General features: G+C 42.8%; 3 protein-coding genes across 6 annotated transcripts; 2 read left to right on the plus strand and 1 right to left on the minus strand.

Annotated features, from left to right (window-relative positions):
- Nucleotides 1-934: 934 nt before the first annotated feature.
- Nucleotides 935-4,284, plus strand: LOC117531440 (histone H3.3A). Its single transcript, XM_034194548.1, has 4 exons — nt 935-1,073; nt 1,730-1,867; nt 3,314-3,467; nt 3,608-4,284. Exons 2-4 carry the CDS (start codon nt 1,740-1,742, stop codon nt 3,734-3,736), a joined length of 411 nt encoding a protein of 136 aa, XP_034050439.1. The 5' UTR covers nt 935-1,073; nt 1,730-1,739; the 3' UTR covers nt 3,737-4,284.
- On the minus strand, nt 4,270-12,242 carry si:ch211-250n8.1. 3 transcript variants are annotated; one of them, XM_034194547.1, is made up of 16 exons: nt 12,080-12,236; nt 10,421-10,528; nt 8,906-8,981; nt 8,671-8,825; nt 8,508-8,553; nt 7,176-7,234; nt 7,027-7,062; nt 6,856-6,908; nt 6,601-6,733; nt 5,613-5,824; nt 5,437-5,485; nt 5,259-5,324; nt 5,102-5,162; nt 4,622-4,706; nt 4,450-4,541; nt 4,270-4,375 (listed from the first exon to the last, which is right to left on the minus strand). In XM_034194547.1, exons 6-16 carry the CDS (start codon nt 7,224-7,226, stop codon nt 4,311-4,313), a joined length of 903 nt encoding a protein of 300 aa, XP_034050438.1. In that variant the 5' UTR covers nt 7,227-7,234; nt 8,508-8,553; nt 8,671-8,825; nt 8,906-8,981; nt 10,421-10,528; nt 12,080-12,236; the 3' UTR covers nt 4,270-4,310. The 3 variants fall into 3 exon arrangements, with proteins under 3 accessions (XP_034050438.1, XP_034050437.1, XP_034050436.1); XM_034194546.1 differs by having other exon boundaries at nt 4,270-4,541; nt 4,622-4,704; nt 5,103-5,162; nt 12,080-12,242; XM_034194545.1 differs by having other exon boundaries at nt 4,270-4,541; nt 5,437-5,482; nt 12,080-12,235.
- Nucleotides 12,243-18,555: 6,313 nt separating this feature from the next.
- On the plus strand, nt 18,556-27,348 carry zgc:194990 (uncharacterized protein LOC568410 homolog). Of its 2 annotated transcripts, none has more exons than XM_034194417.1 (10): nt 18,556-18,739; nt 18,931-19,090; nt 19,176-19,274; nt 19,357-19,464; nt 21,999-22,157; nt 22,349-22,489; nt 25,946-25,997; nt 26,322-26,348; nt 26,494-26,520; nt 26,709-27,348. In XM_034194417.1, exons 2-10 carry the CDS (start codon nt 19,028-19,030, stop codon nt 27,263-27,265), a joined length of 1,233 nt encoding a protein of 410 aa, XP_034050308.1. In that variant the 5' UTR covers nt 18,556-18,739; nt 18,931-19,027; the 3' UTR covers nt 27,266-27,348. The 2 variants fall into 2 exon arrangements, with proteins under 2 accessions (XP_034050308.1, XP_034050307.1); XM_034194416.1 differs by having other exon boundaries at nt 19,357-19,456; nt 21,991-22,157.
- The last annotated feature ends 154 nt before the right edge of the window (nt 27,349-27,502 follow it).

The following is a 27,502-nucleotide window of genomic DNA, read 5'->3' on the forward strand; positions in this document are numbered from 1 at the left end:
GTATTTGAAATGGCATAAACAAATTAAAATGTGTGAAATACCAAGGGGCTGAATACTTTTGCAGGCTACTGTAGATCTATTAATACACTAGTGTATATACTGCTATTTGTATGTCACTGTAGTCATTTATTTATACACTCCCAGTCACTTTATTAGGTACACCTATTCAGCATCTCAAAGCATTTAGGCGTCTAGACGTGGTGAAGATGACCTGCTGAACACCAGAATGGGGAAGTGACATTGAAGGTGTCATGGTTTTTGGAGCCAGACAGGCTGGTCTAAATATTTCAAAAACTGCTGATCTACTGGGATTTTCACTCACAACCATCTCTAGCGTTAACAGAAAATGGTCCAAAAAAAGAGATGATATCCAGTGAGCAGCAGTTGTGCAGACAAAAATGGTTTGTTGAGGTCAGAGGAGAATGGGCAGACTGGTTGCGTGATGATATCATGTCAATATGGACCAACATCTCTGAGGAATGTTTGAATCTATGCCACAAAGAATTAAAGCAGATCTGAAGGCAAAAGGGGGTCCAACCCGGTACTACCAAGGTGTACCTAATAAAGTGGCCGGTGACTGTGACTACACAGTGCTGTAATGTACTATTCTTCTCCTATTTGTCCTTCTCCTATTTGTTTATCTCACTCACATATTACTTAATTTACACTTTGCATTGAATGTTTTTTTTTTGTTTGTTGTTTTTGGCACTTCTGGATATTTGTTAACTGCATTTCATTGGCCCTGTACCAGTACTCTGCAGAATAACAATAAAGTTTAATCTAATGTTACTCTGAAAATTTATGTAGGGATGTGTTTAGTTTAGAAACTTTTGAAGTTTTGCCATTTTAATTGTGTGTGTATATATATATATATAATGTGCGTGTGCGTGTGTGTGTGAGAGTGAGTGAAACGTCACTAGAGGAACCAATGAGAACGTCGTGTTTTATAAACATGACGTCACTACAAAGTATAAAACACTCGAGCTCGTCCTCGAAAGGCGCCAATCGTTCCGTATCTTGTCAGAGGAGTTTTTGATAGCCGTTTTTACGTCCTGATACCCGGTGTTTTAAAGGTAAAGAGATTAGCTGCGAGGAAAAACGCGGATTTCTCGTGTCTACTTTAATTATTTTGATTCGGTGATTTTCTGGTTTGTGTGGTATTTGAGGTGCAGGCTAATGTTAGCCGGAGCTAAAAATAGAACAATGGAATGTTTTTCAGCGAACAGTTTAGAATTAAAACGCTGTCGTTTGACCTCTAAAGTCGTATCACGTAAATGGCATATGATCTGTCTTGTTGAGATATTTCGTAATTTGAGGTAACTGTCGACTAACTTAGGTTTTCGTTTTGGCGGAATCGACGCGTTCTTTAGTGAAAGAAAGCGCTAAAATGGCGAAGCTTTAAAAAAAACAAAAACAAACCCAAGCTAACCGCTGTGTGACAATGCTGACTGTATCACCGGTTAAACATTCTTTAAATACATCACCAATCTGTTAACGCTTTAGTGTTTTGTGCTGGTTTATGAAAAGGGGAATTCCCGCTTTTGTCGGATCTTATTTGGGGCCTTGTGTGACTCCGGCCGGGAGGGGGAGGGGAAAATCGGCGCCATGTTTGCTAAGTCAAGCTATGTAGCACACTGACATCCAGAATGTCTGGTTTCATTATTCGTCATTGCGATTTTGGTTTTATGATGCTTAGGTTTTTTTAAGTTATTTTACTTTTTTTTTATAGCCTGTGAAAGATGGCCCGTACTAAGCAGACTGCCCGTAAATCTACTGGAGGAAAGGCGCCAAGGAAGCAGCTCGCTACCAAGGCAGCCCGGAAGAGCGCCCCGTCCACAGGCGGAGTGAAGAAGCCTCACCGCTACAGGTACCCCGGTCACCCAGTGCTGCTTTGTAATCTCACTTATTTTGGGAGTCAACATGTCTAGAATGTAAACTGCACAGTCTGAGGATGATGCAAAAAAAGAGTTTGTTTTTATTGTGGTTAGGAAGCCTTGTTACAGGCACCGTTCAGCACTTTGTCACTGTGTAAAAACTTTTTAATCACCAAAATTTTATTAGTCCTACTTGATGAAGCAAGACGGCTGCGTAAAATCACCTGAGAGGTGACTTGGCAGAGGACTGTGGGGCAGAGATGGTTAATAGGGCAACATGGCTGGACTCCGACTCTACCAAATTTTTTTTTTTTTTTTTTTGGTACAAGTGTGTGCACATCTAAACAATAGAGGGAGTTTCACCTTCAAGCCCATGTCTTATTGTTTTGTTTGAAATCCAAGCACAAATCGATCCGGTTGTTTCACACTCCTTTCCTCACCGTTGTGGGTGTACAGTTTAATAATTTTGTTGTTTCACATTCATTATTATACTGACCCATGTATTAATTCAAACATTCCTTTATCTCACTACATGCTCACAAATGTAAATGTACTGCTCTTAATTGTATCAGATCACTGTTACATCCCTTGGCAGAAATAATGTGAAGTCCACATAATGTGGCCCCCTTTCCTGGCACCGACTCTGCATCTCTACCTGTGGCTGCACAACAATACAACATTATAACTACTTTGAACAGGAAATAAGAATGATGGCGAGCCGGGGAGCAAAGTTGCTGTTATTGTAACAGCATGTTGTATGATTGGACTGGAAGTACACGCTGTGCAGGTCACATACCTTCTCTATTAATGGGAGAGAACATGACTATTACTGCATCATTGTGCAGGAAATGAGAAGTCCTGAATGAAACCCTTAATAAAAAAAAAACAATGGATGCACGGTCTGTACTGTACTACATTACAAGCAGCTTTGACAAAGACATGAGGAACAGCTCAATCATCGCGCTCCATGGATTAAACAAAAACAAACCCAAAACAATTGGCAGTCAAGCTCATCTCAGAATAAATGTCTTTACCAAATAAAGATGTACTGCAGATGGCAGTGTTGCTGTGATTTGTTAGTGGTAAAGGAAACAGCTGGTACTAAAAAAAGGAAATGTTGGGACAATCTAGATCATTTTGTACAGTTCGTTTCCTTCTGGATATGTGACAATTCTCTACGGATGCAGGAATCTTTGTGCAAGTTTGGCGTCCTGCTGCAGTTTCAGTACTTCATATGTGGGACTGATGTTCGTCCCAGTGAAGTTGGGCCAATAAAATACAAGTCCCTCATGCCAAACACTGCAATCGCAGTAGGACATCGGCCCCTCTTATGTCTGATCAGATGGATACAGGGCTCATCTCTGTCTCTTCCTAGAAGGGACCACGAACTGCATAACTGTTGTACAGTTACTGATAATAGTCTGTCTTCTCTTATCCAGGCCTGGAACTGTGGCTCTGAGGGAGATCCGTCGTTACCAGAAGTCCACTGAACTCCTCATCCGCAAGCTGCCGTTCCAGCGACTGGTGAGAGAAATTGCCCAAGACTTCAAGACTGACTTGCGCTTCCAGAGTGCTGCCATTGGTGCTCTTCAGGTAAGTTAATATGTGGCATTGGAGTCTAAAATTCTCACCACTAGATGTTGCTATAAACTGCATGATGTCCCCTTTGAGACATTTTTAGTTTCACCTATTAAAATATGCATGTGTGCTGATTAACGTTTTTCTCTTTGTAGGAGGCCAGTGAAGCTTACCTTGTGGGGCTGTTTGAAGACACCAACCTGTGCGCCATCCATGCCAAGCGTGTCACAATCATGCCTAAAGACATCCAGCTGGCCCGTAGGATAAGGGGCGAGAGGGCTTAAGTGGCTATAGTGACAACATTGTCAAAAGTTACCCTATTTATCGTACTTAATCATGTTTGTGGACATTTATTTCTTGTTTTTTTTTTTTGAATAGATTTCTTTTTGAATTTTGTATTTTAGACTGAGATGATGAATCAGACATTCCACTGGCCTGAGTACAGTACGTAACAAAGGTAGTTGAAGTGTTGTGGAGTAGGAATGTCTACTTTATTCCATCGTAGGTCATTTCCACCTTACGTTATTGTACTGCCCACATGCTCTACTGGCTCTTCATGGGCATTGGGAACCTTCTGCAAGTGGATAATTTGCAGCTTCCTCAAGGGTCCAGGCTCTCCATAGAATGCTTTAATAATATACCAGCATGTCTCGATCAACAAGTCTCACTGATTCAGGGTATAAGGTTACTCCAACATTGAGTTTGGACCCTTCTCTATTTTTCTGGACTGCTTTTACATGTTCACCGGTCTTGGCAGCTACATTTAATACTATTTATGGAGAAAAAAAAATGTTGTCACATGTCTTTCTATTAAAGGACTTTATCAGTAGAAGTCCTTGTGTAGTTTATTGTTGAGCATCACTGATACAGTGTATAACATTTACAGTTAATCATACAAACTACTCTGTGCTTAAACCCGGTGGCTGGAGGGGGGGGGAAAAGAGATGAGCATCAAAAATTATACATGTGTGAATACTGACGACTTCAGATGTCTCACCAATACAGCAGACTATCTCCTTGCACTCCTTAATGGTACTTGTTTTGAGAGCGATGCAGCAGAAGCCTGTCTGGGGAGTTTCTGGTGAGTCTCTGAAAACAGCCAATCACATGATTTCTTTAGAAGGGTTCCAACCAGTGCATGGCCTGCTGGGTGCAAATTTAGTACTTACGCCACACAGAAGGCAAATATCGTGTAGTCTGGCTGATCGTAGCGGCCAACACAGGAGATCTCTGGGTAATGATGCTCAAAGAGCTGAGGAAATCAGACGCATTCACTGTTAAGACCATAACTGCATCTATGACTCAACTACATGGGCCCTGGGTCTGAAGTCAGATGGTGTGGTATGCTCAATATCTCTACTTTGAAAGCTTTTGCTCTAAAGTGTAGAAATTCATTGACCAATGTTCTCAAATCACTGTTGAAGTTTACAGCAACTACTCGGTCTCCAATTCCTGATCCTGAAACCAGGACTGAGGAGTGGACGTAAGATTAGTTCAAGAATCACAAATCCACACTTGTGAGTACAGGATCAAAGCTCAATTGGTGGCAAGCTTAACCATTTGATCTAAAGTTGGACCTAATTTAATCAACTCTCTTCCAACCCTCATGGAACACTGACCAGTTCTCGCTGCTGACACAAATCCACTCACCAGCTTACTGTTTGTTTCTGTGCATGTCAGATGTGTTTCCTTCAGGTCTAAGAGCGCCTCCTACAGGGCAAATAACACATGGCACTTGTAAATATTGAGTAAGAAGACTGAACATCTGTCGGGTCAAAGTGCACTCAGAAGGTGGGTCCTCGTTACCTTGCTGGGTAGGTTTTTCTGCAGCACCTGAGGAATCGCGTGCTGCAACACCTCCTTGCCTCCAAACTAGAGAAAGACGAGTTATTGTACCAATTATACAGTACAACACCACAAATGTACAGTATTTGAGTGAGGCCGTGGACTATACATCACAGAGAGACCAGAATCAAACACCTACTGGCCCGATGTTTGCTTTTCCCAAGAACTGCACAATGTACACGATCCTGCTAAAGAGACGCGGTTCAACATCAATTTATATTTTTCAAGAAAAGTGTTACACTGCGTCATTATAGCAACAAACAGATTCAGGTCGGGGGGAAAAAGTTGTCCTCGAGAAAGTGGTAAAGAACTTACCTTCCGTCTTTGAGGCACTGTGTCAGAGATGGTTGCTGGTCCCTGCCGGCTGGATGATGGGAAGAAGCAGAACTGAGGTGCATCGTGGGATTTTCCATCCTCAGGACCCGCAGTAGTTTGACGAGGGGCCGATACACTCCATCATGGTCCCTCCATCGCAGAACACGGATAGACAGAGGACAGCCCTTCAGCTGAGACAGAACCACGCCAGCCTGCAAAGACACAGAATACCGCATACAACGAACTACCTGAAGGAGCCCACCTGGATTCAAAGCCAAAGGTTCTGCTTTTTCCTGCTCTTGAGACCAATGGTAATTAAGAACTTTAAGCTAGAACATTTTAGATTTTTGAAAATAATTAAGCACGGATGCAGTTAGCACAATTTCTACCAAAACATTGTGAGGTTTGGTCCTGGATACTGCAAGTCAACCATCCTGGAGTAAAGGGGTAGAACCATTTTACTGGTTAAGATGCTTTTAGAAAACTTGGAGGAAATGCTGGGCCTGGCCTAGAACAGGTACTGCACCATTGGTTTTAGGCCAAGACAAATTTGGGAGCATGCACAGGTGCTGTGCATCACCATCCATCATACCGAGGAACTGCACCGGGTCCTAGATGATCACTACCTATGCAGACATCCAGTCCATCCCCACCTCTTGAAAGTAACCATCTATCTGCTGCAGCCAGGTAAAAGGTGGGTGTAGACTTGACCTCCAGCTGTAGGTGTCCTCAACATGGAGGCACCTGCCTGCTGGATCATGTCCACAGAAATGTGCCACATGTCCAAAATGTTGCAGGAAACGTTCCCTCACAATGCAAAGAAGACACCATGTCAGAGTACTTTGTGTCATTCCAGCAGTACCCAACAATCCTCTGAAGAGACCAAAAATACCAAAGCACCAGGATCCTGAGACCCCAGAGCATCTGACATTCATACACAAAGTCATGAGTTCAAGTCCAGGACAGGTTACACACGCAGCATTCCTACCTGCCCATTTTTGGAATTCCTCAGTGACGCCCCATTGATTTCATCAATAACGTCGCCGGTACAGATAAACTTGTCCACTTGAGCTTGACTACCAGGCATCAGGTCGAGGACAAAGACACGTCCATTAAGATATCTAATGATGGAAGAAAGCAGAGATTTAAAAAAATGAAAATAAAATGCAGACTATGCACCGGGTTGTACATGTTTATTCTCTAAAACGACTACACAGAAAGTTGCTTTTGATGGAAGACGAACCTCAACACCATCCCGACCTCCCGACACGGGACAACGTCATACATCTCACACACCTGGGAGCAAATACCAACAATTAGCCGTCTTATGCCACCGTTCCCAACAGAACAATCCATTAATTCCCGTGCATGGAAAATGATCCAAGACCATAAAATAATAAGTGTCCCATCTTACCGGTAGGAGCCAACTCTCATCCAGAAAACTGCAGTTCTGTCACAAGAATCCACATTTCCCTATTAGTGCCGTAAACATGTCTGGATACAAAGGTTGTATTTTACAGGAGAGACTAAAAATGATGACAAATTTCCCAAACAGACTCTAACCTCCATGTTCAGTTTGAAGTCCATTTGAGAGAGAACCAACAGCAGCGACATGAAAGGTTCTGGAATTGGAAAAACAGTGATTTTTCTGTTAACAATGTCTAACACAGGAAACGGTGTTGATTTGGCAAGTTTTAGTGGAAACATTCAGGCATGACAAACTGCCGTATTTGTGTTGCTCTATAGACGATTATTAAAAAATAATGCAGTCTTGAGTAATGGGTGTTGAAAAAAAATTTCACTTCATCATCATTAATAGCAAAAATATGCATCGTACAAATCCCAAAATATTATCAGCTCACCTACTCCTTATGGGATACCTTCGGTATAAGTATCAAGGGTCTAGCATGTATTCCTATTGAACTGTACTGATGAGAAAAAAATCTTTAACCATTATTATTACCATATTTTACAGACTATAAGTCACAGTTTTTTACTAGTTTGGGAGGCCCTGAAACTTATACTGAAAAATCACACATTCATTATTAATAATAAAACACAAAGCAATTGCAACCGTATAATAGCATGAACATCCACAAATCATCAGACACAAGGGGGTTATTCCCTAAATGTACATCAAATGGGCTTTTCAATATTAAATTCAAATGTCCACAAAATCCATAATCCGGATCAGATCTAGATCAAACTTTGTCAGGTGATAGTGAGTGCCAGTCTGCACCTCACCTTCAAATATGAGAGTAATTGGGGCACGTTTGATAAAAGATATAATGTAAAATGTACATTAAATAGAGTTTTCATTGTTAAATTTAAATGACCACAAAATCTGTAATCCGGACCAGACTTCGTCAGTCGATAAAGGATACCATCCTACATAACATTCTCAAATATGAAAGAGTTAATGTAGGATGGTTGGATTGTTTGACAGAAATTTGCTCAATGTGAAAGCACAGAGAATTTTTCCAATTTGCCAAGATTTTTTCCTGACTTTGACCTTCAAAACTGAATCATTCTTACCTATCAGAATATGAATCTTCTGTCAAAATTTTATAATGATCTATGAAAACTTGTGGGTTCCAAGCACACAGACAAACAGGGGTGAAAACACAGCCTACTCCAATTTCCCTTAGTGGCGGTAATAATCTACTCCACAGGACATACCTATAGTGTAAGTCTCAAGTGTCTACCATACATTGATACTGAGTTAACTGAAGTTCATTTAATCCCAAAGGAATACCTATGGTGTCAGTATCAAGTGTTTATTATGTATTGAGTTTGTGTTCATGAGAAAAAAATAACAACAATAAATGAAAACATTTTAAATAACCATGACTATTATGCAAATATTAGTCACAAATAGGTATAAAAATTTCTTACCAACAAATTCTTCGTGTCTGAGGATTGAGGTTGCCAGATTGTACCACTGAGAAGTAGTGAAACATTAAAAACCTTCAGCAGTAATTTCGTGTAAAGCATCTCACATCATCATGATCAGCAGCAGAGCAGCAGTAATATAAATGTGTGTGTGTGTGTGTCTGACCTGCAGGACTTTGGGCGTGTGCAGCAGGTGTGATGAACTGTGGGAGGAGCTTGCGGTTGAGGGCCAATCTCAGCAAATAGCGCCCCCTACCCTGAGCAGTGAGCAGCTTCCTGCAAACTCTGGTCTGTTCCACTGCCAGAGACAGAGCGCACAGCCTGCAAACAGCCACAACACCATGACGACACTCAAAAAACGCAAGACCACAGTGTGTTTGACTGAAACCGGATCTCCATACCTGCCACAGGCATCATGCTGGGCCACATGTTTGAAACACTGCCAGTAGTCTCTGTGCACCAGACCGAGAACTGGCTCTGAAGATACAAAGCACAAAAAACCCACACTCAACCAATCCCACCAGGAACCAGTGCTGACGTATTGATTTGACCACTAGATGGCACTATGGTCATCTTTGAAGTGTTTAGAAACTATTTATTTTTCTTTCCTTTTTTTTTTTTTAGCATTTCAAGCATTCTGAATCAATGGATCATTTTTGAAAGCAAATGTTTCATTCAGTGTTCCAAGCATTTTGACACACTGAATCATTTTCAATCTGCCATCCCTACAGGACCTGTACACCTCCAGGGCTGTGAGGCGAGCAAGGAAGATAGTGGCCGATCCCTGTCAACTCAGTACTTTTTGTTAACCTTCCCTCTGCCCGCCCACCCCCCCCCACACACACACACACACAAAATACAGAGTGATCATCCCTACACTGAAAGTTACAGTACATCCGCATGCCTTTTAACAGCCCCCTTCCACTATGTTATATTGACAGTGAACATATTTTTGCCTATTTGTCTTTTTAATGCTTCCAGAAGTATTTGTTCCTTTTATTTTTATTGTTGTTTATGCACCAATGACACCAGATCAAACTCCTTGGATGTGAGAACTTACTTGGCAATAAATTTGATTCTGATTCTGTTTTTGACAATGCAACTGATTCTGCTTGTGTTAACTGCTTCACCATTACAAGCATTCAGAAACATTGTGAATTTATTCATTTGTTTCATTATAAGGATTTTTAAAAAAGAGTCATTGCTACCATCAGTGTGTGTGTGTGTGTGTGTGTTCGGGGGGGCTAAAATCCACCCTCCTAGCTCTGCCTATGTACCAACACAAGAGTCACATGGTTTTGCAGTATAGGAATTGTTCAAAGGCGACTGAGTGTTGGTGCTGTGACAGTGGTGTTTTCTCTTTCCCCTGGCAAATTTACATCCTCCTCCAAGAAACAAACCTTCAACCCAGACATATAACCCTGCTACTTTTAACTAGAAACAGTTGAAAACTGGCATACTCACATATGCTGATGATGTGCAGAAATATATATGAAAAATACACTTAATCCCATATGAAATCCTAAACTTCAGGAGCATGAAAGCTCCAGAAGCACGCACTCTGGACCTGAGGAAGTCAGTTTGTTTCCTAGCTGCCTTACAGCACTTGTTACATTTGATTGGTACTGTATGTATACAGTGCATATATGTACTGTATACATACAGTATCTTAACTATTTCAGCTGCAGCTGAACAAATTAAAATTAAAATACTGCACACAAAACAGTAACGGCTCTGTCAAAACTAGTACCAGTATTTCATGTTTCACCTGCATCAGCTTCGCACCCACAGGGAAGGTTCCCCTCCCACACACACACAGTAAATGAACCACGAGGCAAAGTACACATCAGATGTTTTTTTGTTGTTGTTTTTTAGTTTAAGTAAATCCCTTGGCAGCAGACAGTGAGGATACTGACGCTGGAGCCCTTTTCTGAGGACCAGCTCGAGAAGCTCACAGCAGGAAGCCAGATGTGGGTTGGTGTCGGTCAGCGTCGCTCCGTCTGACTGCAGGTGGAGGAGACACACTGGGAGGAAACAAACCCACAAAGTGACATGTTTGTCTCCATTTGTTGGCAGAGGGCAAACATGCACAACAGTTTCATGAATGCAACCTGCACTGAAACAGAATGACACGGGGTGTAACATCATCTTTAAACTCGGCCAATGAGATTACATTGTTGTCACCACTTGATGATCTTTGATTCAATTAATTCTGGTTACAGCATCAAAGTAATTAGAGTCTATATTCAGCAATCAGGATCAAAGGAATCAGGATAGAACATCAAAGCCTACTCACTTATCAAGGATCAAAGGCAGGATCTGCCCCTTGATTAGGATCAAAGCAGGCTGGACAAAAACAGTTTCAGAATCAAAGAAGATATCAAAGGCAACAAAGGCAAAGTCTACCCTTTGATCAACATTTGAAGCAAAATTAAATAATTTCTTGTTTGGCTCAAAGTCCAACTCTAAACTGAATTTCACTGAAATCTGTTCATGTCCTTTTGTGATATCAAAACAAACAGGAAACAAAAATATCACCTCCTTGGTGGATTAACAAGCGACATTGATGACATGTACCTTAGTATACTGGCATAGTTCCACCTTAGAATCGGAATATAATATATAAGATATACTCGTGTGTGTGTGTGTGTATATATATATATATATATATATATTTGTACCTTACTGAATTTTCTTGTCTTCACGTTAGACTACATGCTTCATCTGTTTGATGCAATTAACATTTTTTTAAATTTCATCCTCATCATCCTGTATGGAAAGGTGGAGAATTCTGGAAACCAGACCATGTCGGAATTCTGCTACTGTGCAATACTTCTGTGAGTTGTTGCAGAGATACAGAAATGCTGTCAAAATGTTTAGACTTTTTGTGCATGTCAGAGAAGTTTAACCCTAAAGATAAAATAATCGGCGAGGTTTCGCAGCAGGAGACACCAGCTGAGAACCTCCTACCAAAACCACAAGAATGCAACCATCATCATTTTCATTTGTCCCAGTAGTAGAGAAGCTTGAATCTTCGACTGGACTGGGTTGTCTGACGCGAGGACGTTTCACTTCAAATCGCAGAAGCTTCCTCAGCTAAAATTCTTGCTCTTTCTTATATCAATCCCTATTTAGAAAGTCACTGCTTAATGTCTCTGGGGACTCGGAGCAGATTCATTCTGCACAATTTAACCAGTCCCAGCTGCAATTTCAAACATCATTCCACTACTTTCATGTAGACAGTCTGAAAAGTTCAAGTTCCGAGCTGACTGGAACGTAGCACAAGCTTGTAACAAATAACCCCAATCTCCCCTAAAACAGCTCGGCAGTACTTAATATTTCAACACACGCTTTAGTAATATTAAGAAAACGCAGAAGCTCCCCCACACACAAAAACACACCACGATACGTTACAGCGAGGTGACCGTTTACAAACATTTAGCACGCAAATGTCGCTCTTACACCAGCTGGCCGTTAGAGGCCGCTGTACTGCGCCTCCTCTGAAACAACAACACGAACTAGCAACATGTTATTATCTGATGATTAGAAAGGCTTTTCGTTTGTTTGTCTTTCACCTTTCAAAGTGCCGAGCAGAGGCTCCTTTGGTGACATGCTGAGACTCACGAAGGACACTTCTTCACCTGAACGTGACGTCATCCCACAAGACGTCACATGACCGCCGCCCACGACGACAGTCTTCCGTGAGCTCAGCAGCGTTTAAAGAATACTAAATGCTGCAGATATTTATTCCTCTTGATGTGTGTAAACAGCTACAGTTTAAATGCGTATGTGGTCCCAGAATACTGAATTTAAATAGTGGAGACACGATCTGTTTATTGGCGCTAGTGACACCTCTAGCGGCCAGCTGGTGTAAGAGCGACATTTGCGTGCTAATGTTTGTAAACGGTCACCTCGCTGTAACGTATCATGGTGTGTTTTTGTGTGTGTGGGAGCCTCTGCGTTTTCTTAATATTACTAAAGCGTGTGTTGATATATATATATATTCACGGCAATGCAATGTTCCATTTATTATTGCAAAAATAATAAAAAACAAATAAAAAATAAATAAAAATAACAGTCACTTCTAATGCACATTATCCACACATGCACACATATATAAAAGCTGCCTTAATCAGCTCCACCATATGAAGAAATGTGGCATTTTGGCTTTTGTATAATAATGTTTATGACTTTTCTTTTGATAGGAAATTTAAGTCACAGTAAAAAGACCAACTCACCTTCAAACCTTCACACGTTCAAATAAACAAATCAATCAAAACCATCTCATTTTTCTTATTTTCTCTGAATCTGCACCATGATACAAACAAAACAGCATCTTTGTAGACGTGAACATTTTGAAACACTTAAATGTCGGTTTTTTTCCAGATGAAAATGAAGAAAAATCTGCTCTCACAATATTAATGAAAGTGAATGATTATTATTTAAGAATTATTAAAATGCGTTTATTTATTTGATTTGTGTGTTTTTTGTTGTGTTATTTTATGACAGTGATTTAGTGGGCGGTGCTGGAACATGTGACGTCATGACCGCTGTGACATAAATAGCTCCGTGTGTCGGTCCGCTGCAGTTATTTTGTTGTGCGGATGCATCCGTAATCGATATCGTTGTGCAGAATTGATCGAACAGTTACAAGAGCAGCTTCAGCTAAATTTCATCAGGATAAAGGATCCTTCTCCTTGAAAAAAAGGTTGGTCTAATTTAAAGAATATGTCGTTCTTCTTCCCTCACCAGTGAAATTAAGGTAAATATTAATCAGTCGTTACGAGAAACCAGTAAACGTTTGTTTTTGCTCATTTTGCTGTGATTGTGATGCGTTCAACAACAGCCTGTTGTCGAGTTCAAAACCTATTGCTTTTTTGTTTGTGTGTGTGTGTGTGTTTTAGCGTTCTTCAGTAATTCTCCGTTCAGACATTGTTTCTTTTATCAATCCCTATTTAGAAAGTCATTGCTGAGGTTCTAGTGAAGCGTAATCCAGGATTTCCTCTAATCTTGCAGCTCCTTGAACGTGTCCTGAGCCTCCGTAAACAAAACATAGAACATTTTTCTGCATATTTCTTCGGCAATAATATGTTCTATTCCGGATCTGAATAAGCGGCTGAGAATGAATGAATGAGGATAAATGTTGTAATTTTTATGGAATCCATCATGATGAAAATTTCACATTGATAATTTGATCGTAGAATAAAATTGCACTGAAAATGTAATTGTTAAATGTTAATGAAACATGCCTTACAAAACGAACTGCTGAACAAAAATATTTATAATAATAATAATAATAATAAAACTGCCTGCTTTATACAGGTAGCTTGTAACTTGCGGTCCCTGCTGTGGTTTCATGTTTGAACTTTTTCTCCAAAATTTTATTGTTTAAAATGTTAATGAAACATAACTTACAAAACAGACTGCTGAAGAAAAATCCATCCATCCATTTTCTTCCGCTTTATCCGGAGTCGGGTTGCAGGGGCAGCAGCTCAAGCAAAGCCGCCCAGACCTCCCGATCCACACACACCTCCCTCAGCTCCCCAAGGCGTTCCCAAGCCAGCCGAGAGATGTAGTCCCTCCAGCGTGTCCTGGGTCTTCCCCGGGGCCTCCTCCCGATGGGACGTGCCCGGAACACCTCTCCAGTGAGGCGTCCAGGGGGCATCTGGAAAAGATGCCTGAGCCACCTCAACTGACTCTTTTCAATGTGGAGGAGCAGCGGCTCGACTCCGAGCTCCTCCCGAGTGACCGAGCTCCTCATCCTATCTCTAAGGGAGCGCCCAGCCACCCTGCGGAGGAAACTCATCTCGACCGCTTGTACTCGCAATCTCGTTCTTTCGGTCATGAGCCAAATCTCATGACCATAGGTGAGGATCGGAACGTAGATCGATTGGTAAATCGAGAGCTTTGCCCCCCTACTCAGCTCTCTCTTCACCACGACGGTCCGATACAGCGACCGCATCACTGCACATCACTGATCTATCAATCACACGCTCCATCCGTCCCTCACTCGTGAACAAGACCCCGAGATACTTAAACTCCTCCACTTGAGGGAAGGACACTCCACCGACCTGAAGAGGGCAAACCACCTTTTTCCGGTCGAGAACCATGGCCTCGGATTTGGAGGTGCTGATTCTCATTCACACTCGGCTGCAAACCGCCCCAGTGCACGCTGAAGGTCCTGATTTGACAAAGCCAACAGAACCACATCGTCCGCAAACAGCAGAGACGAGATTCTGTGGTTCCCAAACCAGACCCCCTCTACACCCTGGCTGCGCCTAGAAATTCTGTCCATAAAAATAATGAACAGAACCGGTGACAAAGGCCAGCCCTGGCAGAGGCCAACGTGCACTGGAAACAGGTTTGACTTACTACCAGCAATGCAAACCAAGCTCCTGCTGTGGTCGTACAGGGACCGGATAGCCCTTAGCAAATGACCCTGTACTCCCGGAGCACCCCCCACAGGGTTCCCCGAGGGACACAGTCAAACGCCTTCTTCAGATCCACAAAACACATGTGGACTGGTTGGGCGAACGTCCATGAACCCTCGAGCACCCAATGGAGCGTGTAGAGCTGGTCCAGTGTGCCGCGACCAGGACGAAAACCACACTGCTCCCCCTGAATCTGAGGTTCGACCATCGGTTGAATTCTCCTCTCCAGTACTCTGGAATAGACCTTACCGGGGAGGCTGAGGAGTGTGATTCCCCCTATAGTTGGAACACACCCTCCGGTCCCCCTTCTTAAACAGAGGGACCACCACCCCGGTCTGCCAATCCAGAGGCACTGTCCCCGATCACCACGCGATGTTGCAGAGGCGTGTCAGCCAAGACAGTCCCACAACATCCAGAGACTTAAGATACTCCAGGAGCCTTGCCACCGAGGAGCTTTCTAACCACCTCGGTGACTTCGGCCTGGGTAATGGATGAGTCCGCCTCTGAATCCCCAGTCTCTGCTTCCTCTTTGGAAGATGTGACGATGGGATTGAGGAGATCCTCGAAGTATTCCTTCCACCGCCCAACAACATCCCCAGTCAGGGTCAATAGCTCCCCACCTGCACTGTAAACAGTGCTGGTGGAGAGCTGCTTCCGCCTCCTGAGGCGCCGGACGGTTTGCTAGAATCTCTTCGAGGCCGACCGATATTCCTACTTCATGGCCTCCCCGAACTCCTCCCAGACCCGAGTTTTTGCCTCTGCGACTGCACGGGCTGCGGCACACTTGGCCTGCCGGTACCTGTCAGCTGTCTCCGGGCTCCCACCTACCAACAAAGATAAGTAGGACTCCTTCAGCTTGACAGAATCCCTTACTTCCGGCGTCCACCACTGGGTTCAGGGATTGCTGCCGCGACAGGCACCAGAGACCTTGTGACCACAGCTACGAGTGGCTGCATCAACAATGGAGGTGGAGAACATAGTCCACTCGGACTCCATGTCTCCAACCTCCCCCGGGATCTGGGAGAAGCTCTCCCAGAGATGGGAGTTGAAGACCTCACTGACAGAGGGTTCCACCAGTCACTCCCAGCAGACCCTCATGATACGTTTGGGCCTGCCAGGTCTGACCGGCTTCCTCCCCTCCCAGCGGATCCAACTCACCACCAGGTGGTGATCGGTCGACAGCTCTGCCCCTCTCTTCACTAGAGTGTCCAAGACATGTGGCCGAAGGTCAGATGATACGACTACAAAGTCGATCATCAACCTCCGGCTCAGGGTGTCCTGGTGCCACATGCACTTATGGACACCCTTGTGCTCGAACATGGTGTTTGTGATGGACAAACTGTGACTAGCACAGAAGTCCAACAACTGAACACCACCCTCCAGGTCTCGCTGTCGCCGCCCACGTGGGCGTTGAAATCCCCCAGGAGAACAATGGAGTCCCCAGTCGGAGCGCTATCTAGTACCCCTCCCAGGGACTCCAAGAAGGCTGGGTACTCTGCATTGCCGTTTGGCCCGTAGGCCGAGACAATGGTGAGAGACCTGTCCCTGACCCGAAGGCGTAGGGACGCAACCCTCTCGTTCACAGGAGTGAACTCCAACACATGGCGACTGAGCTGGGGAGCAATAAGCAATGCAACCCCAGCTCTCCGCCTCTCCCCGTGGGCAACACCAGAAAAATGAAGCGTGTAGCCCCTCTCCAGGAGTTGGGTACTAGAGCCCAAGCTGTGCGTGGAGGTGAGCCCGACTATCTCTAGTCGGTATCTCTCAACCTCCAGCACAAGCTCAGGCTCCTTCCCCCCCAGCGAGGTAACATTCCACGTCCCAACAGCCAGGGGCTGTGAGCATGGACCGGGCCGCTGGGCCACCCGCCCTCGACCGCCACCTAATCCTCTCTGTACACGACCCCCATGGCCCTCTCTGCAGGTGGTGAACCCACAGGAGGGCGGGCCAATGTCGCTCTTTCGGGCTGAGCCCGGCCAGGCCCCATGGGCTAAGGCCCGACCACCAGGCGCTTGCGCGCGAGCCCCAACCCCAGGCCTGGCTCCAGGGTGGGGCCCCAGCTCCGCCATACCGGGTGACGTCTCGGTCCTTGATTTTTTTTTTTTTACTGGTCATGGATGTTCTGAACTGCCCTTAGTCTGACCCGTCACCTAGGACCTGTTTGCCTTGGGAGACCCTACAAGGGGCACAAAGCCTCCGACAACATGGCTCCTAGGATCATCCAGGTACACAAACTCCCCCGATAAGGTGGCAGCTAGAGGGGGAGCTGAACAAAAATATTTAAAATAATAAAACTGCCTACTTTATACAGGTAGTTTGTAATTTGCTAACGGTCACTGCCGTGGTTTCATTTAGTGTTTGAACTTTTTCCCACAATTTAATGTTTCTAGCACATTTGTTTTTAGATATGTGGAAAATACACTCACCAATTGGCAGCAATAGTCTTGTAGGATGAGCAAAACTGAAATATTGACGACTTTTCAGTTGTCGTGCCTGTTGTGTTTTGACTGTTGAGCTAATCATCGTTGACATATAGCAAAGTTAGTTATTCTGAGCTCTGTGGTAAAGAGCACTGAACTAAAGAGCTGACGGTCACATGCGCTACAAATGATGTAGAAAAGTGGAGTTTGTCGTTTGATGGGCGTTCCAGGGCGTGCACATTAACATATCAGTAAAATGTCTTATAAATCACTTCAGAGGTGTTATCTGGTTAAAAAAAACAGCATTTTAAGATTTAGAAGTGTTTATTTTTTGCTAACCTTTACAAAATATACAAAAAACATCTGAGATTTATATTTATTTATTTATATTTATCTGAGATAAATAAGATGCTTCAGTGCATAATCCTCCATCTTGGATTATTTTGTTCATGTGAACAACAACCCGCTAACGTCACGCTGCCTGTTAATTCTGTCAGTCACCATGTTGCGTTTATCAGCATTTGCATAAAATAAAGTTCTGGTCTAATTTGGCTCCGTCTAGCTGCCGGCAGAGTGATGGTTTGTCTCTTGCCGCTGAAAAACGCTGCTCTGAACATCAAGTTATTGCTTGTAGCAAATGTGGCCGTTGACTAATATTACACAGTAAACATATTATAATCTCTTTAAAATAACTGGTCTCCTTTACATTTAAAAATACTTTGAAATTGTTTGAATTATTTGCAGAATATATTAATGTCTTACAGAAAAAGTAAATAAGTTGATTTTTGAGTTAATCATACTGTAATAAGCCAGGCTAGTTGTGTCTGTGAGCCAGTCTTAGCTTGCCAAACTAATTTGCTAGCTTGGGGAGGTGATGTTCTAGTGGTTAAGCGTTGGGCTTGAGACCAGAGGATTGTCAGTTCAAATCCCAGCCTGACTGGAAAATCACTAAGGGCCCTTGGGCAAGGTCTTTAATCCCATAGTTGCTCCTGGTGTGTAGTGAGCACCTTGTATGGCAGCACCCTGACATCGGGGTGAATGTGAGGCATTATTGTAAAGCCATTTGAGCGTCTGATGCAGATGGAAAAGCGTGATATACAGAAGTGTTCAGAATAATAGTAAATGTTTTTGGAACACTTTCTTATAAATGTAATTTTATGCAAAAGGAGGCTTCTTTTTCCCCCCTTTTCTTTGCTCCATTGTTGTTTCTGCATCACAGAGAGAAACATAAATCTGCTCAGTGGCTCAAAGCGTCCTGTGGGGGCGGACTGCTGAATCACCAGCTAACGGGTCTAACGCGTCCCCACTACCCCACGGGCTTTTCAGATTAAAGTCTCCTGAATGTGCCACAGCCTCAGATTTTAGGCCTGCGACCCACACATTAGTAAGCCTTTAAACCGGTCTCTGTCTTCAGAGAGGACATGGGGTCGTCCCCTAATGAGTCCTCTGTGGACTTTGGGTCCAGTGCTGCTAAAAGTTCTGCAGCGTGTTGGTTTTTTCTCTCTCTCGCTGCACTTTGACCACATCACATAAATTACTGATTTGTGCTCCATCATTGGTTTGTGTGGTCCACAGCAGCCCAGTCAGCTCCGCTCGGACAGTGGCGGTGCCAGCACGCTAAAGATTTTATTGTTTCATTGCGGGGTGTCTGAGTCGCTCCCCAGCTGCCAGCATGATGAAGGACTGCCTGCAGTTCCTGATCGAGCCGGCAAAAAAGCTGAAGAGCCGGCTGAAGGTAGGAGGAAGCAGCTGCGCCCTTATTTGTTGATGCTCGCCCAAACGGGTCATCCTCAGGTGCAGTTTTTCTCTTTTTTTTTCAGGACTCTCAGAAGCGAGTGAAGCTGGAGACGACGGCGCCGCTGATGGAGAGTCAGTTATTTATGATGGAACTTACACGAGACCTCAACAAAATCTGTCAGGTGACTCTTTCGCCCCACGCAGTCCTTCAGTCTCACCCACACTGTCCAAGATTCTCAGTCAGCTGTGTCTCTCTCACACCAGGGATCCAGTGTCCTCAGCCACATCTGGACCAGTGAGGACCTCTGGCCAGCTGGCACCTGTCGGGACTTCATAGTGGATTGGTCTGCTGTCTTAGAGAAGATAGTACAGGTAAAAATCCTGTCCCATCAGGACGGTAGAGTTCTCCCAAAGGGTCTCTGGCTGTATTTTTCAGTGTCTCACTCATTCAGTCGGTCTCTCTGTTGCTCACCACCGATTTATTTCTGTGCACATTTGTCAGCTTTTTTTTTTTTTAAACCACTGTCACTAAATCTATCAATCTCTCTGCATACATATTTATCTCTGTGGCTCGGTCACTCTTATCTCTTTGTATGCGTTTTTCTTTTTTCTGTGCAGCTTATTCAGTCTGTTTTTTGTCTTCATCTACGGTGAGCCTGGGAAGTATTCACAGCACTTTATCCACATTTTATGTTGTAGCCTTATTCCAAAATGGAGTAAATTCATTTTTTCTCCCTCAGACTTCTCCTCACAGTACCCCATAATGACAACATGAAAGTTTTTTTTTTAATTTTTGAAAATGTATTAAAAATAAAAAACTAAAATCACATGTCCATAAGCATTCAGACTCTTTGTTCAGTACTTTGTTGATGTACCTTTGGCAGCAATTCCAGCCTCAGGTCTTCTTGAATATGATGCCACAAGCTTGGTGCACCTATCTTTGGGCAGTTTGGTCCATTCCTCTTTGCAGTATCTCTCAAGCTCCATCAGGTTGGATGGGGAGCGTCGGTGAACAGACATTTTCAGATCTCTCCAGAGATGTTACAATCAGATTCAGGTCTGGGCTCTGTCTGGGCCACTCAAGGACATTCACAGAGTTGTCCTGAAGCCACTCCTTTGATATCTTGGCTGTGTGCTTAGGGTCATTGTCCTGCTGAAAGATGAACCGTCGTCCCAGTCTGAGGTCCAGAGCGCTCTGGAGCAGGTTTTCAATCAATCAATCAATTTTTTTATATAGCGCCAAATCACAACAAACAGTTGCCCCAAGGCGCTTTATATTGTAAGGCAAGGCCATACAATAATTATGTAAAACCCCAACGGTCAAAACGACCCCCTGTGAGCAAGCACTTGGCTACAGTGGGAAGGAAGGATGTCATCCAGGATGTCTCTGTACATTGCTGCATTCATCTTTCCCTCAATCCTGACTAGTCTCCCAGTTCCTGCTGCTGAAAAACATCCCCACAGCATGATGCTGCCACCACCATACTTCACTGTAGGGATGATGCCTGGTTTCCTCCAAACATGACGCCAAAGAGTTCAATCTTTGTCTCATCAGACCACAGAATTTTGTTTCTCCTGGTCTGAGAGTCCTTCAGGTGCCTTTTGTCAAACTCCAGGTGGGCTGCCATGTGCCTTTTAGTAAGGACTGGCTTCCATCTGGACACTCTACCATACAGGCCCGATTGGTGGATTGCTGTAGAGATGGTTGTCCTTCTGGAAGATTCTTCTCTCTCCACAGAGGAATGCTGGAGCTCTGACAGAGTGACCATCAGGTTCTTGGTCACCTCCCTCCCCAAGACCCTTCTCCCCAGTTGCTCAGTTTAGATGGGCAACCAGCTCTAGGAAGAGTCCTGGTGGATCTGAACTTCTTCCATTTACAGATGATGGAGGTCACTGTGCTCAATGGGACCTTCAAAGCAGCAGAAATGTTTCTGTTCCCTTCCCCAGATTTGTGTCTCCAGACAATCCTGTCTCAGGTGTACAGACAATTCCTTTGACTTATGCTTGGTTTGTGCTCTATCAACTGTGGGACCTTATATATAGACAGGTGTGTGTCTTTCTAAATCATGTCCAATCAACTGAATTTACCCCAGGTGGACTCCAATTAAACTGTGGAAACATCTCAAGGATGATCTGTGGAAACAGGAGGCACCTGAGCTCAATTTTGAACTTCATGGCAAAGACTGAATACTTATGTACATGTGATTGCTTTTTAATAAATTTGCAAAAATCTTTAACTTTTTTTCACATTGTCATTATGGGGTATTATGTGTAGGGTTGTTTTTTTTTTTTTTGAGGGGGAAAATTTATCAGTTTCAAAATAAGGCTGTAACTTAAAATGTGGTTAAAGTGAAGCACTGAATACTTTCTGGATGTACCATGTGTGTATCTTTGTTTTTCAGTTTATCCTTCTTTCTATATTTGTCACCATCTGAAGCTGCTTTTTCTGGCTGTTGCTTTACTGTTTCAATGCACCTCTGTTCTATTTTATTTGTATTGATGTCACTCTACCTCATTTGCTCTTATACGTGTGTGTGTATGTATATATGTGTATCTGTTACTTTATTTCTATGCAGATCTGTCCATTTCTTCCTGTCACTAAGTTGTTTTTTTTCTCTTTCACCCTCCATCCTTTTTCTAAATCACCGTTTTTCTTTTTCTGTGTGTTTGTGTATGAAGTTCTGTGCGTCATTTATTGCACTGAATATGAAATGGTGTTGAAACATGGCATCTTTAGCTCACAGACACTTGACCAAGCGGCTGCTGGCGGTCGACCTGAACTTTCAGCTTTTATTCTTTTTAATGAGGACATCTTGAATCACTGCACCACTTGCTTGAATTGATGTTCCTTCAGTGTCCTTCTGGCCATCCTGATTGTGCTTTAGAGATTTATCTTTGTTGTGCAGCCGAGGATCGGCCCCATGGAGCCGCAGCATGAGAGGCCGGAGAAGAGGGACTGGAAGGGTCACCTCCTGCACATGCTGGAGGCGGCTGGCGAGTGTGACATGCTCCCCCACAAACGAGTCATCATGGAGTGGACGCGGGAGATTAAAAGCAGGTCTAAGGTGAGAGGATGCGATTACAGACTGACCCACTTCACCTCGTGCATCTAATAAAGATGATTAAGCTTATCGCTGTCCTTGATGATCATCCCGTCTCGCTCGCGGGAGGTCGGAGCCACGATCAACAGTTTCATTGAAACCTTCTGAGTCAGACGTGTGTAAATGTGCTGAATTGGTGCTGGTGTCTCCTGCAGCCCACCATCTGGCCGGGGGAACACGTGCTGATGATGCTGGCTGACCTGGAGTTCCAGTGGAAGAGGGGCTGTCTGCCCGACCTGCTCCCAGCCGTGGAACTCATCATGCTGGCCATCCTGAACGCCAACAATCCTGTCAAGGTAGCCCAAACTTAGTTGTAAAAATCACATAAAAATGGCCACAGAAGATGCAGAGTGTGGAATAAAAGGCTATCAAAGACAAATGATGTGGAAAGAATGCGCAGTGACTCGACAGCTGAAACACACCCGGTCATGATGCTTGCAGCGTGTTTCAGAGTTAATACACAGATGCACTCTGGATCAGTCATGCTTCCGATGCATGGTGTGAGTGGGTCTGGTACATAAACATATGCTGATCCCTCTCCACTCTGCTCACATGCACTGCTGGGCATGAGCCATTATTATAGTAACCGATGTGGATCAGATAGGGATTGCCACACAGATCAGATGGATTATAAAATAGTAGACAATATGACAACTGTGATTGATAACTTATTAGAATGTATAACTATTGAAATATGTGAAGAAAAAAGCAAAATGTATTAGTCAGCTGTATATATAGAGCACCAGGATCTAGTATTGAAACATTCACTGACTGTATGGGAAAAATGTTCTCAAAAACTAATCAAAAAACTGTGTTCATTTGTGGTGACTTAAATATTGATCTGCTCAATCCAAATAAGCATAAAATAACAGATGAATTTATCAGTATAATGTACAGTATGAGTTTATATCCAAAAATCACCAGGCCAAGCAGAATTACATCCCATAGTGCTACCTTAATTGATAATATATTCAGCAATGATATTGAGAATAACACTGTGAGTGGATTATTAATCAATGACATTAGTGATCATCTACCAGTTTTCATCGTTTATAACAGAAACCATCGGCGGAATCAGCCAGAGGAGAAAATAAAATACAGGCGAGTGCGGACAGAGGAAAACATGAACACACTAAAGAAGGATTTACAGGAGCAAAACTGGGAAAAGGTATACAGTGAAAGTGATGTTGATAGTGCATATGAAACTTTTTTACAAATATTTACATCATTATATGATAAAAATTGTCCAATTAAACAAGACTACAGAAAACAAAAAATCCAAGCTCGACCATGGATGACGAAAGGGTTACGAAATGCATGTAATAAGAAAAATACACTGTATAGAGAATTCATAAAACTAAAGACTAAAGAGGCAGAAAATAGATATAAGAAATACAAAAATAGATTAACTAATATTATACGGGTATGTAGGAAGGAATATTATAGTAACATATTATATAATAACAAAAACAATATTAAAGGAATATGGGATATATTAAATAGCATTATCAAAAATGGTAATAAAAAACAGAGTTACCCTCAGTATTTCATTGATAATAATGTCAAGAAGGAAAATAAGGATGAGGTAGTCAACGGTTTTAATAATTTTTTTGTAAATATTGGACCAAGCTTGGCAGAAAAAATTCCCAATTCCCAACCTGAGGATTGGGATAATAATCTCATAGAAAGAAATCCCTGTTCAATGTTCCTCACAACAGTGGATGGAAAAGAAATTATAGACATTGTGAATAATTGTAAATATAAAACATCTACCGATTTAAATGAAATTGATATGGTGGTGGTAAAACAGGTCATTGAATGGATTGTAGAACCATTAACATACATCTGTAACTTATCATTTCAAACCGGTAAATTTCCCAATCAAATGAAAATAGCTAAGGTTGTGCCGCTGTATAAGACTGGGGATAGACACCACTTCACAAATTATAGACCTGTTTCTTTGCTTCCACAATTTTCCAAATTATTAGAAAAGTTATTCAATAATAGATTAGACAAATTCATAAATAAACATAAATTACTTACTGATAGTCAGTATGGATTCAGAGCACATAGTTCAACATCACTTGCATTAATAGAATCAGTTGAGGAGATTACAAACGCCATAGACCACAAATTACATTCAGTTGGAATATTTATAGACCTTAAAAAGGCTTTTGATACAATCAATCATGACATATTAATCAATAAACTTGAACAGTATGGGATTAGGGGGTTGGTGTTGCACTGGGTGAGAAACTACTTAAGTAACAGAAAACAGTTTGTGAAGTTGGGGGAATATACATCATCATGCTTGGACAATGCTTGTGGCGTCCCACAGGGGTCAGTATTGGGTCCAAAACTGTTTCTAATTTATATAAATGATATTGTCAATGTTTCCAAAATATTAAAATTAGTATTATTTGCAGATGACACAAGCATTTTTTGTTCAGGGGGGGATTTGCAGGAGTTACTGAGGAGGATCAGTATAGAAATGGGAAAATTGAAAATATGGTTTGACAGAAACAAATTATCATTAAACTTAAGTAAAACAGAATACATGTTATTTGGCTATTGTAATACAGACATACAGGTTCAGTTACAAGTCGAGGGGGTAGATATTGAAAGGGTACATGAAAATAAGTTTCTGGGGGTGATAATAGATGATAAGATAAACTGGAAGACTCATATAAAACATATACAAAGTAAACTGTCAAGAAGCATTTCAGTTCTAAACAAAGCGAAACATATTCTGGACCACAACTCACTCCGCATTCTTTACTGCTCACTGGTTTTACCATATTTACAGTACTGTGCAGAGGTATGGGGTAATACTTATAAAGGTACAACACAATCACTATCAGTAATGCAGAAAAGAGCTATAAGAATTATTCATAATACTGGCTATAGAGATCATACAAATCCACTATTTTTACAATCCAAATTCTTAAAATTCACAGACTTGGTTCATTTTCAAACAGTACAAATCTGGTATAAAGCAATAAACAATTTACTTCCAGCAAATATTAAAAATGTTTTTTTACCAGATCAGGGGATTACAGTCTGAGGGGGAAATTTAATTTAAAGCATCAGTGGGCACGAACAACATTAAAAGGTTTCTGTATTTCTGTCTGTGGGGTGAGGATGTGGAACAGATTGGGAGTGGGGCTCAAGCAATGTCCAAGCATGAACCAGTTCAAACAGCGGTACAAAAATGTTTTTTTCTAGGTATAGGGAGGAGGAAGGGTAATGAGGGTTAGGGTGTTTTTGTTTTTTGCTTCGGCTTGTAAATATATAGTATTTTGTATGTGTAGGTGTATATGTGTATATATATGTATATGTGTATATATATATATATATATATATATATATATATATATATATATATAATTGATATCGGTTTAGGTGTGTAGGAATCTATGTGTATATGTGGCAAAGGGTATTACTGGTTGTGGGGAAGAAGGGGTAGAGATAAATAAGCTGATGCTTCACCCTACCCCTTTTCAGACATGTTTGGTACACAGTAGGAACTTTTTTGTTGTCTTCACTGATCTATCTTGTAATTGTTGTTGTATCAAATGTTTGAAATAAACAGTTTTCTTTCATTCATTCATCTGGTTCACTTGCTTCAGTGAGATCAGATATGCAGTAAGTCTTATCTGATCTGGTGGTCTGAAAAAAGTTTAGAAGCACAATGTGCTCATGGTGTTCGCAGCAGTTGAGTCCAGAACCCATAGCCTTGTCTTTGTGTGCAGGAGGACGTGACCAAGCTGTGGCTGGTGAGGAGACAGAGGCTCACCAGGACCGGTGAGTGGTTCCTTCAGCACAGACAGAAAATTGCAAATGTGTGAAGTGATGTTGATTTTTAAAAACGGGCTGCTGAGTAAATAAATCAATCAATCGATCAATGTGCTTTTATTTAACCAGGTAAAAAAAAAAAAAACTCACTGAGATTTAAAACCTTTGACAAGAGGCCAGCACAAAACAAACTGTAAGAATAAATAAAAGCCCTCCATGAGTCACTTCTGCTGGGAATAATCAGCATTGATTGGTGATTAACGGCGATCGGATGGAAGGATCTGCATGATTAACGAGTCTCCTCATTGCCTCTGTAATCACTTGTTCTTTCAGATGCAATCCGCTACATCCCCCACAGCGGTAAGTGAAAACCCGCCTGCTGCTGACACACATCATCCTGACATACAGTTTTTAAAGCTAAAAGCGCGGCTCGACTCCGAGTAGAAATCTGTGCATGTCATCGTCTTACTGAATAATCTGACATGAATCTTTTTATCCTTGACAGTGTGGAATTGGATTCGTGAAGCTGCAGGTATGAAACGTATTTTCACTAGAATCTTTCACCCAACAAAATTGTTCTGAGCATACACAAACCACTTTGGCACAGGCCCCGCCCCCGTGTAATGTCTGGATCAATCATGGTCGTGAGACTAGGTTCTGGATGTTTTGAAGCGGTTTCTGGGTCGAGGGTCTGTAATCTCTGATTGTGTAACTCCACAGAGGAAGTCTCCTTGGATTCAGACACCGCCAACCCGGATCTGCTCATCTCCAATGAAAAGCGCATGCGTTGTGGTCTGGAGCGTCAGGATGTCCCGGTGTGTCCACGGCGGTTCAGTGGCTGGCTGTGCACCCTGGGCCAACAGGGTTTCACCTCCGGACGCCACTACTGGGAGGTGGAAGTTGGCGATCGGGACTGGAGGTTGGGTGTCGCCAAGGCGTCAGCGGTCAGGCAGGGCTTCCGCTCCCTCAACACGGATACAGGCTACCTGACCCTACGGCTGGAGAGGGGCACGGACCTGAAGGCGCTGACTGTGCCGGCCACCCTGCTGCCACAGAGCCTGGTTCCTCAGAAGGTGGGCGTGTATTTGGACTATGAGCAGGGCCAGCTGTCCTTCTACGACGTGGACAAACGGCGTCACCTCTACACCTACAATGAGACTTTCAGAGAGGAACTCTACCCTGTGTTCGGGACTGTGGAGGTGGTCAGAGACCTGGTCATCAGGTCGGTCAGTGTGAGGCAGCCGTGTCTCTGCCCCAGACCCTGTCTGTGGAACTGAACTCCTGACACCCCGCTAGCCACAAACGCTGGGCTTTACCGCAGTTCCGCTGCTGCCTCTGAGTTTGAATATTTATACCTGGCATAAACTCTTGCATCTGATCTCAAGATGGGATGAGGAATAAAAAGTAAGATAAAAATCACTTTGCTCTTCCTTCAAAAGGCTTAATCTAAAACTGTTAGAGTGCACATGACGGTGTTTAAACTTTATGAAGGTCAGATTATTCATAAGGGAAGT

This window comes from Thalassophryne amazonica, chromosome 18 (genome assembly GCF_902500255.1).
Source record: "Thalassophryne amazonica chromosome 18, fThaAma1.1, whole genome shotgun sequence".
Taxonomy (NCBI): Eukaryota; Metazoa; Chordata; class Actinopteri; order Batrachoidiformes; family Batrachoididae; genus Thalassophryne; species Thalassophryne amazonica.